Below are 11,714 nucleotides of genomic sequence, written 5' to 3'. Positions count from 1 at the left end.
GTTGGGTTTCGGGGCAACAAACGCAGCGGATAATTGACGCAAAATCAAAATTTTCCGAAACCCTAACCCGAGGATCCATCTATAAAGTATGGCTGATCATGGAGATACGAAATAATACCTTGTTGAAGCTTTACGTTAGCGAAAGATGGAGGTCCGGAACAAGCAATCACCACGCAGCCCTCGGTCTAAGGATCGCGTCTCTAAGCAGTCCACACGAACGTCTGATCGCCAAAGATCACCGGAGCCGGTACTAGCCGAATGCAGCCTCTCTCTCTCTAGCCTCTCTCTTGATATAGAGCTGTTAGGGTTTTTAATAAAACGAATTTTATAACACTTAACCCTAAAACAATACATCATTATGTATTTATAGGGAAGAGAGATAGATGGGCCAAACCCTAATCGGATTTGGGCTTCTCCAAACCTAATCCGATTTTGGTTTTAATATTAAATTCGAAATTCTAATTACTTAATTAAGACCGGCTCAATTAAACAATTTATTTCGAACTTAATCATTTAATTTAAATTCAGAATTTAAATTAAAACTCCTTTAAACGTTCTAAGTGTGTGACCCTTTAGGTTATTATTACGTTGGCAATAATTTTAATATCCAATAATAAAATTATAAACAATGAGCGGCATCTAGTAATACATCATTGCTACCCAAGTAATAATAATAATTGGTGATTCAATTAAACCTTTTGTGAATAATGTACACTGTAATATAATCCCTTTAACCTTATATTATAGATCAGACTCAAGGCATGTATTGTGTCATCCTCTTCATCGTTTAATCCGAATTTCCTTGATCAATGAGTAGACTATTAAACAAATCAATATTTGAGCACGGCCATGCATTTTATAGTCTCACTCAATCAAGAGGCCAATAATATCACTCCTAAAATAGGAGGGTTAAATCATTTCTAGATCATTCATATTTCTCATACGATTCATAATATACCCAATATACATTTCATCATCACCCGGTCAAAGGTAACTTTTAGTGCAACCAAAGTATATTAATTCTCATACAGAAATATAATGATATCAAGTCAGAGGATCATTACATCATTATTACAGTGAGAATTTCTAATGACACTTATTAACATGTAAAATCTCACGGTGGGTCATTTCAGTGCCATGTGTCGATACATGCACTTATGTTCTTGACTTTAGCATCACTATAGCTATGATCAATGAGATGTGATCATCAGTCAACAAACATACTAGTCTTAATGCATCATTATTGTCCCTTAACAATAATACTCGACTAGGGACCTTTAGGAATATTGATATTATTCTCATAATCTCATTTCTAAGTCACGTACTTAGAGATATAGAATTACATATAATATTCCAAGGACATTTATTATGTTTTCAATTTATTACACAGTAAATAAAGACATAATAAATATTTATTTAATAATCAATAAAAACATAATCCATAAATGTCTACGATAAAACATAATAGTATTGTCTCTAGGACACCAATACTAACAATTTACTCACAAAAAACAAAAGGTTATCAAAAGTTACAACAGGGTGTTTGGTCAGGTTTAAAAATCCGAATTCTGAATTTATAAGTTATTGTTACTGTTTGTGTAAAATATTTATTACTTCTTTTTACTGTTTGTGTAAAATAATTATTTATAAGTCGCTTCTAGCTTCTACTTCTATTGGAATAAGCGCTTATTTAAAGAGCACTCATACCGTCCAAAATCACTCTTATTAAACTCGTTTTCACGGTAAATAAACCACCGAGGATTAGGAAAGGTTTTTTCTAAACCTCAGCAACAGAAATCATCATAAGCACACATCTCACTGTTCCTCGTACATATCTTCGATGGCACTTCAGCAAAAAACAACATCGACCCTCGATCTCGTTCCTCTTCTCGCCGTCATGCTCATAGCCGCTCATGTTCTCGCACTGGTAAATCTCATTCTCTACTTGCATAGATCTCGCTCATTTGTATCATACATAGGCGGAACTCGCAACGATAGTGAGCCCCGGTTCCGGCCGACTGTCCTAAATATAAAAATTTATAATATAAAATCTTGAAAATATAGAATATATTTTGGCTCGGCACAGTTAATATTATTTTGGTCCTTGTTTATTGAAATCCTGGTTCGGCCCCTGATTATACGAATATTCTAATTGGTATATGGACAGGTTTATTGGGTTTAGGGAGTGTATTCAATTGGGATTTTAATAGATTTTATACCGTTATGGATTTTAATGGGTGATATCTGATTTTGATTTTATGTTTAGGGTTGTATTCGATCGAGATTTTAAAGGATTTTTTTCATTCACGAAATCCGAGGGTATTTAATTGGGATTGTTTAAAATCCATTAAAATTTTGGGGTATCCAATTGAGATTTTAAATTATGCTACAAAATTCTGATATTATTCAATTAAGATTTTATATTATGCTTAAATATCCCGTGGTATTCAATCGAGATTGTTTAAAATCAATTAAAATCTGATGGTATTCAAATACTGATGAATTTGGTGGGATTGTTATTTTAAGTCTTTCGAAATCCCACCAAAATTCATGAGATTTTGAAGCATTGTGCTTAAATCCTAAAATTCTCACAAACTCTGCGACATTTTATGTGCATTCAGCTGTGATGTTAATGGATTCTTTCTAAACTTCGGATTTCAATGAATTGCATGTGATTTTGATTTTGTGCGGATTCTTTTTAATCTATGGATTTTAATGGATTGTATGTGATTTTGATTTTGTGCGATTTTTTGATAAAGTGTAGCGGAGTTGGTGAGATTCTTTAGGATTTAAGCATAGTGTTTCAAAATCTCATGGATTTTGGTGGGATTTCAAATATCTTAAAATACACTGAACAATCCCACAAAATCCATTATTCTATAAAGTCCAAAAAAAAATCCATCAGATTTTAATGTATTTTAAAAAATCTCAATTGAATACCATCGGCAAAGTATAATTTTAAATCCTTATTGAATACCACCTTATTTTGTAGCATAATTTAAAATCCTAATTGAATACCTCAAGACTCTGATGCATACATTTTTTAAAATTTGAGTTGAATACCCTCAGATTTCATAAATGTTTTTTTTTAAAAAATCCCAGCTGAATACACCCCCCTAAGTGCAAAATATAATTTGTTCCGTCCCTGATTATACGAATATTCTAATTCGTGTATGTATTGTGTATATATTCAACAGGTTTATTGGGTTTACAGATTAGCTACTGAGAGACAGCAGGTTCCGAGGAAAAAGAAGCACTAATGTTACATGTATTTTTAAAGGCCCTATAGGTTAATCCCTAGTTTTGCCTATTTTGTGCATTGTTTTGGTATGTGTAAGCCTTAATAGTTTTTTTTTAATTATTATTTTGATGTTATTGATGTATAAGTTAAAACTATGTGATTGTTAAGCATTTTGGTAAAAAGTTGAAAAGTTATTGGGAATTGTAGGTGTTCATCATTGCAGAGGGAAAAATTGAGAAAAATATACGCAAATTATATCGATCCTCTCTTTATGAATTATGATTGGAGGTACTGAAGTAGATTATTACTAGTAGTATATGTTGGATATCTTTTTTCTCTTAGCATTTTCCTATATTTATCGATTTTTGGTTGTGCTCTTTTTGGGCTGTTATAAGGGGTACTTGATATATCTTTTGCTGTTTTTAATTATAGTTTTTGTGGAACTAAGAGTGAAGTCAGAGAAATGTTTGTTTCAGGATGTCTTTCATATTTGCAATTGGTATTGTATTTTCCTTGTGTAATTGTCTAATATGTGCTAGCCTTCTGCCCTCCGTTCAAATTTTTATCCTCGCTCATTTTCGTTTAAACTAGACGTAGTTCATACTCTTAATCAAAACAAGGCAAGATGATGCAAATTAAGTTGTATTTACCAGAATACATGAAAAGTTTAATTTCTCAATCAAACAAAATATTGGGAACAAGAAACAATTAATTGATGCTATAGGTGACACCCCTATCTATGGACTATAGTACACCAGAATTTTTTTTATCCAACATTCGTGTTTTTTAAGTTGGTTGAAACAACAAAACATTAAATATGTAGCCATTGCACATATGTTTTCAGTTTAGGAAGTGGGTAATCCTTGGCTCTTAGAGTGCCTTTTGTGCTTTCCCGTCATTGTTGATAGTCTTTTGTTTTATACTCCTTCCGTCCCTAATTACATGTCTATTTTGGTTTTCAAGGAGTCAAAATATACTTTCTAATGATATAATTTTTATTATTATTTTTTAATTATATGGTACATGTAAATTTCAGTCAAAGTATAGTCAATTTGACTAGTCAAAAGTCAAAATGGACATGTATTTAGGGACGGAGGTAGTATTCTTTTGACCATAGGTTGCTTCATTCTTTTTTCTAGATTTTGTCATTGTATTGTGGTATACCTATCGAATTCCCAATGGCTACCTGTGTTAAACAGTTTACTGGATCTAGTATGCAATATGCTTAACAACTTAAGTAAATATAGGTCTATGGTTTACGATTTACCCATTACCCATTGTATGAAGAAGCTTGATCATGTGAAGTTTTGTGTTCGGCTTAGCTGTCATATGACCATGCTGTGGGTTGTGCAATTTCTTTCTGACTGTTGGTCATTTTGCATCTTTAATTGTAGAAGGAAAGAAGGTTACAGACTCAGATTGTTGTTCTCCTCTGTATAGACTTCCTATAGTTAATTCGTTATACTTGTAACACTTATACTATACCGTACTGCACTACACACCATACATACTATCTGAAAATGTATCATACTTTATTTGTCGAGGATAGGTGAATAATAGTAGTTATCAGGGTCAGCCGTAGAATATTGAATCATCTATATTTCATAGGAGTACCTCAGCAACATGTTTTATTAATTGTATCTGCAGGATAGCTTACTAGTTGCAAGTCTTGCCATTGCATGTACTTCTGTGGGTTCCTTGCATATAATATACACACATATGTACTTGCCAAAGTTTTTCTCATGTTATGTATTATGCATGCTGATAGGTATTTTAGCTTTATTGATTAATGAAAGTATATCAATATAGATAAATGATAAATTTTTAACATGATTTCTTTTCTCAGCCTAACTTTAGCAGTAGATCAGTCTTGGAAACTAGATATAAAAAGAATAAGATATTTTTCATTACAGTATCACTTAACTGCCAAGTAATATGATATTTGGTGGACTCGGGTAACTGGGTAAGACTCATCATTATTGACCAAATGATAAATATGATGACTTGATTACTATTTGTGTATATGTGTGTTCAATGAGTTAAGTTTTATCCCTTGTTCCAACCTTTTCTTTAAGATCGTCAAGCATCAATTCACAAAGCCCCCAACTCCCTGCCTCCGCAAAACACACACACACACACACTATTATTTGTTAATGCACATAATAATTAAATTGAAGCTTTATATTGTTGACGAAATTCCTGCATGAATAAATGTGGGACAAGATTCTTATATATCTCCCTTTAGATTCCCGTTGACCTTGTCAAGTTTAAACAAATTAATTACTAGGCCTAGATCACAGCCTCTCTAGCCATCATAGTTAAAAAGTAATAACGCCAATTATGTTTTGTGTCTCTACCTTAAACCCAACGTAACCGGATGGTACTTCGGAGTCCAAACTTTTGGGGTTATCAAATTCCCTGACTAAACTGAATTTTGGGTACAACTAGAGCCCTCTACCAGAAGAAGTCCGAGGTCACTTATTTTAATAAGGTGTACTTGGGTAATTTACAAAGTCCATCTTATATTATAATTTGTTGGTGCGCTTAGTAATCGAACTTATATATATATTCTCGACAGACTGCCCAAACATGTTCTGATGCAAGATTTGGAGGTTAAAAAATTGATTACCTTCACCTTTGGATATATAAGAATTTGTAGACTACTATGTCATTAACAATTCAAATTTATGTGGCAAGACACCTAGGCCATGTTTGTTTCAAGGGATTATAATATCCGGAAAACTACATTATTTTTTCTAAATTCAAAGGATTATAATTTATAATCCCATATATTTATGGAAATCATCTTTCTGATTCATTTCTATGGGATCTTAATACCTTGTGAGAGAATGTGTTATAATCCCATGGAAATGACCTAACAATGATTGAAAAATGAATTCACCGGATTCTTTTACGTGTGAAATAAGAAAAGGTAATAATCCGGAAATTATAATCCCTTGAAACAAACATGGCCCTAGATTATTATCTGGTACTGTGGTTCATGTCACCAAATGTCTTTTCTCATCTTTTTACACCTCAAATAGTGGTGCCTTTATGTTTTTTGGTGATTTTGGTTGTCCGAAGATATAGATACACACATTTGTGTAATTTATTCCTTGTTCAAAAGTCTCATTGCCAAATATTTGTGATATGCTGTTTTCATTGACTTGGTACTTTCACCTTGTAATAATAGCATCCCTGCCTTTTAATTGAACACATGAAAGATTGACAATACTAACATTCACATTAAAGTTCTTGGCTAATGAATGGTACCCTTTACCACAGAGGAAAAACTCATGACCATCCTTTCATTTTGCTGCTTTACAAACTTATAATTTTTGAGATTTGGTCTTGGCGTTATGCAGAGTGCTTTTCTTGTTTTTCTTTTAGCTTTGGAACTTGGAAGAATGTGGCTGCTTCGAAAGCTTGTAGAGTTTTATTGTTTAGGGTTCCATGTATTGCTCCTTGTTGCACAGAGTGTGTAAAGTTTCAATCACATAATAAGCTGATAGTTAAACAGATGCTTGCCGTACACAGAAAATTAATCAGTGTCACTACTAGTTGGTACTTGGTAGTTGGTAGTGGCTTAGGTAGCACGGTTTCTTTCCAGCACTCTGCCTCGGGTTTCTTCATGACACTTGATCTGATGCATAAATAGTTATGTTTTCTGTTGTACATGCATCAAGGAAACCTTATGATGTTCAGAGTTCATAATTTTTGGTGATTTCCAGTCGCAATACATTATTAAACAATGCTTCTCCTACTGATTCTCTAGTAAAGATCTCACTTTCTACTCTTTTAACACTTATGTTTTCTCAACATATGTTGCTATCTTCCATCTCCGCAGTTGCTCTTTTCTCGCTTCTGGTTCTCCAAAAAAATATATATTCTGTATTAAGAGTATTCTCCAATTAGTTCGACTAGGCACTCATACGACCAAATGTTTTAATCTCACTTATCTGTTTTCATCTTTCTGATTTTCTTTTTAGTATCTATAACTTGAGTTGTGATAATATTGTTCCTTTTCTTATCAATTGAGTCCCAGTCTACCAGATCCAAAATGAATTTTGTATTAGGCACTTTGTTTCCGGCACTTTTGTGAAGGTAGTAATTTCATATTCTATTCCAAGTGGATACCATGAAATATTGTTGTAAAATCTGTGTGTATCTTCCTGGAAGCTGCAGTTTGCAAGCTTGTCATATTTTAAATTCTTCATCAAATCAGATTTTGTCCGTGTGCATTGCCATTTGCCAGGTAGCCGGTGAAGCTCGAGGACGAACGCTAAGCTGGGTTAGTCCTAAGCCTATATTTTCTGTCGCTATACAACTTACACATTCTTATTATAACCGAGTTTTCAAATTCAATTATCCGCTGCTCCTTGTTAAAAAGGTTACATATTCGTATTCTTCTAAACAAACCCCCCCTCCCCCAATTATCTGCATATATTTAGACTCTTCGTTGATGACACGGGAGCCTTGTATACTGTCTACTTGCGTTTTTGCCTGATTCGTGTTTTGTTTCTTCCAGTGGACGTGCTATAAAGGGGCAGATAAACCACTGGGTACGTTATAAACTATAACAACCAGTACTAATTAAATGATCTGACAGTAACAAGGGCCACGAGTTGTCGTTTAAAGAAAACTGAACAATAATTTTTCGAGAAGCTGACAATTGGCACTAGTTATTTTATATTTCAACGTTCAATATCTAGTAGGATCCCATTCAACGGCTCAAACTCGCTCAAGTTCTCTGTACGCTCGTTGTTTTCAGTTTTTCTTCTTTTATTCCTTTTCATTACTTTCTTGTGCACATATATTTTTTTTATAGGATAGATTATTTGATTCTCGTATAGTATATTTGAATCAACGGTTGTGAAAAAGGTCGGTAGAATTCTCATACGAACGTTTTTCTCACGATAATACATGTTAGAGAAGAAGAGTAGTAATAATTTTTTTTATGTTTTCTTTGGTTGTGCTAATAAATGAATTTTTTTATTATATTTTTTCTTTTATCTTCTCTTTCTTTATTAATGAAAAAAATACTGAAAATATATGAGAAATTCGTGTATTCGAGAAAGTTTAATTATAAAACATAAGTTACAATATCCAAGCGACCAAGACATCGACAAATGCCTAAATATGTTAGGCAAGCTTTCATGTTAAGGGATGTTATGACTCTGTCACTTCAAATTATATATAAAAAGAATTTTTAAAATTATTTATGTTGAGAAAATTATTTTCAAAACCAGGATTATAAATCATATATGTTTTCTAAAAATGAACTTTATTTTTTCAAGAATGACAATCAATTTTTAATTAAGAAATTAAAAATGAGCCATTTTCTTTTGGTCATAACTATGTGTTATTTGATAAGTACTGTGGATCATAAAAGGCCGAGTTTTTAGTTCAATTTCTGTGTTGCTTTGCTCATGACACAAACACACATTTATGTATTGTAAAAGTGATGTTTTCACAAGCAAAATTATTACCTTTACAAAGTCTTCTCTTACTTAAAAATAGACCGACTTATCTTTCACGTGAAAAAGACACAGAAAAATATCCACATATTGCTTGTGAGCACTTAAAACCGCTATTTCCGGTTTTTAAATCTCTAAAAGTTCCTTTCGATTTGTCGTCATAAACACTCTTTCTGTTTAGATTTGTCAATTTTTTTTTATTTATTTTCATGAATTTTGATTATATAATTAAAAATTATATATTTATAATTTTAATTGTAAATAAAAATGACACGATTACTTTTATTCATAAAAAATTTAATTTTTTTACAAATATATAATCAAAACCCTTAAAAAAAAGAAAAAAACAGAAGAAATATTGTAATTCGTAATAAAAATTAGTGACAGGAGACGTGATTATTAATATTACATTATCTAAGATGTACTTATTTAGTTTTCGTATTACTATGAAAAATTTAAACTGTTACCGGTCACAAAATAATAATTATTTTTATTTTTCTCACATGATTTTAGGTTATTAAAGAATCACGTATAATACACTCATTTTTACACTTTAAAATATTCTCCCAAGTCCCAATAGAATAATAACGAAAACTAAAACTTAGTCCAAATTGAAATAAACTTACAGAAAGAAATACAAAAAACCTCACGAAAAATTTTCGGTTGCACGAACAATCTCTTATCCCATCATGAGGACATTAATGAACGCAAATTTTTCATATATTTTATATTAAATCAGATTCTTATTATCTATAAATAAATGTGACCAGAAAAATCCAAGAAAATGAATCAATACTCGACACGCTAGCATCCACATTTATCATCTGTCTATGGCTGTCGAAATTTATTTCTTTTTTATCGAATTTCTCACTCACAGCCTGTCATACACGTACATAAAATATCAATTTTTAATTTTATCCTAATTTCATTATTCTATTTATTTCTCGCATAATGAGGACAACATAACCGAGTGCCACTCTCGTAATTTTCGCAAAGGACAAGGGCATATATGTAAAATGAAACAAATGTACCGCACTATTGAACTACTGAGATATATAGAGAGAGCCAGCGAGAGAGTAGTGGCTGAGAGAGAGAGAGTTCACGAGAGAGAAAAGCTCTCTACTTTCTTCACCAATTTTAATCCACCAACAATTCTAGAGATATATTTATCTGTATCTATATATAGACGCTAAAACAATGGGATCGACGAAACAAAAGCAAAAGCACCGGAGCTCCGGCGCCGATCAATGCACGAAAAACGAGGCGAATGACTGGAAGGATGAAGTGATTAACGGTGGATCGTTAAGGCACGTGGATCTCAATAACGGATCCAACGGCTGGGCGTCGCCGCCGGGGGATCTGTTTAGTCTCCGGTCGAAGACGTATTTTGCGAAGAAGGTGAAGGCTCCGTCTGGTCCGTGGCTGTTGCAGCCGGCCGGCGTTGATTGGCTCCGATCCGCCGGGAAACTCGAGAATGTTTTGTCACGCGCGGACAATCGCGTGATGCACGCGCTGAAGAAGGCGCAGGCGAGAGGTAAGAATATGAAGTCGTTTGTAGTGGCGGTGAATCTGCAGGTTCCAGGCCGCGAGCATCACAGCGCGGTTTTTTATTTCGCCACTGATGAACCGGTTCCGTCCGGTTCGCTTCTGCACCGGTTCATCAACGGAGACGACGCGTTTCGCAACAGCCGGTTCAAGATTGTGAATCGGATTGTGAAAGGACCATGGATCGTGAAAACAGCGGTTGGTAATTACTCGGCGTGTTTGTTAGGGAAGGCGTTGAATTGTAGTTATCATAGAGGTGAAAATTATCTCGAAATCGATGTCGATATCGGTAGCTCAGCGATCGCCACGGCGATTTTACACCTGGCGTTAGGTTATGTTACCTCAGTGACGATAGATATGGGATTCGCTATCGAAGCGCAGTGTGAAGAGGAATTACCGGAGAAATTGTTCGGTGCGGTTAGGGTTTTGCAGATGGAAATGTCATCAGCTACATTTGTCGAAACGGTGTCGTGTGATAAGAAGGTCAATGGTGTTGGAAGGAGTAGTAATAAGGTGGAGGCTTCTCGGTCTGATGAAGAGGATGAAAACGAAGGTTTAAAAAATGGTAACTGATTATTATTTTTGTTTTCAGTAACTTTGGTAATTTTTCACTGTTTTATTGCTATGTTTCTTCGTAAAATGATGTAAAAGGGGATTTGGTGTGTAGATAATAAGTGTTGGCATTCTCTGGCAATTTCTGCACATCTTATCCATTTTAATACTATTGGTAGTTTAGTTTTTCGTTAAAATTTCGTACGAATTGTGGTTTTAAGTGTTTGGGTTTAAAGTTTGAGGAATGATGTTTGGCAAAGTACCTACATTGATCAGTGTAGATGTTAAAACATGTTTTCTCCTTGCTCTTTGGAGAAACGTCGAGTTTGGATTTATTTTTACTTTGGTAGGGAGTAAGTTTGGATGTATCTCACTTCAGTATGGAGCTGAGATGATAAGAATTTATCAGTAGCATTTCGTTCCCTATCTATTTCGCGAACAAACCGGGGTCGGGAGGTTAAAATGCTCGTAGGCTTCGGATTAAAGAGACTAATCTTCGTCAAGATGTGATAAGAGGTTTGCTTCCCAGTTTTAGAAGATAATCTGGAGTGTTACTTGAATTTGTTAAGTTTTAACATATTGCTGCTAGTTTAGTACTATACAACTATCTTTCTTAGTGAACCGAAGGATCCCTATAAATTTTGCTGACCACCTGTCGATGAAATTGTCAATACAGCGAAGCGCATACCGACATAATCTTTGCATGAGCCAGTTCATTAGTTAGCAAAGCGCATTCCTGCATAATCTTTGCATGAGCCAGTATAGCTTTACAAAACATACATGATCTTTGCATGACGTGCACATTGTTATTCTTACCCAGGCAAACTTGGGTATTATTTGCAAGACCGAGGAGCTCTTCACTATTGCACACTAGTATAATCCTTCGCGAGCCTTGACTA

General features: G+C 33.9%; 1 protein-coding gene and 1 long non-coding RNA gene across 2 annotated transcripts; both read left to right on the top strand.

Annotated features, from left to right (window-relative positions):
• The first annotated feature begins 1,696 nt into the window (after window positions 1-1,696).
• LOC108195960 (uncharacterized) lies at window positions 1,697-7,860 on the top strand. Its single transcript, XR_001801672.2, has 3 exons — window positions 1,697-1,927; window positions 3,198-7,532; window positions 7,770-7,860. It is a non-coding gene; the product is annotated as an uncharacterized LOC108195960 (long non-coding RNA).
• A 1,927-nt stretch (window positions 7,861-9,787) lies between these two features.
• On the top strand, window positions 9,788-11,012 carry LOC108205498 (protein ENHANCED DISEASE RESISTANCE 2-like). The gene has a single exon (XM_017375479.2). It carries the CDS (start codon window positions 9,916-9,918, stop codon window positions 10,834-10,836), a length of 921 nt encoding a protein of 306 aa, XP_017230968.1. The 5' UTR covers window positions 9,788-9,915; the 3' UTR covers window positions 10,837-11,012.
• The last annotated feature ends 702 nt before the right edge of the window (window positions 11,013-11,714 follow it).

The sequence above is a fragment of the Daucus carota genome, chromosome 1 (assembly GCF_001625215.2).
Source record: "Daucus carota subsp. sativus chromosome 1, DH1 v3.0, whole genome shotgun sequence".
Classification (NCBI taxonomy): Eukaryota; Viridiplantae; Streptophyta; class Magnoliopsida; order Apiales; family Apiaceae; genus Daucus; species Daucus carota.
Note: the sequence above shows the minus strand (reverse complement) of the source record. Positions and strands in the feature narration are given on the sequence as shown.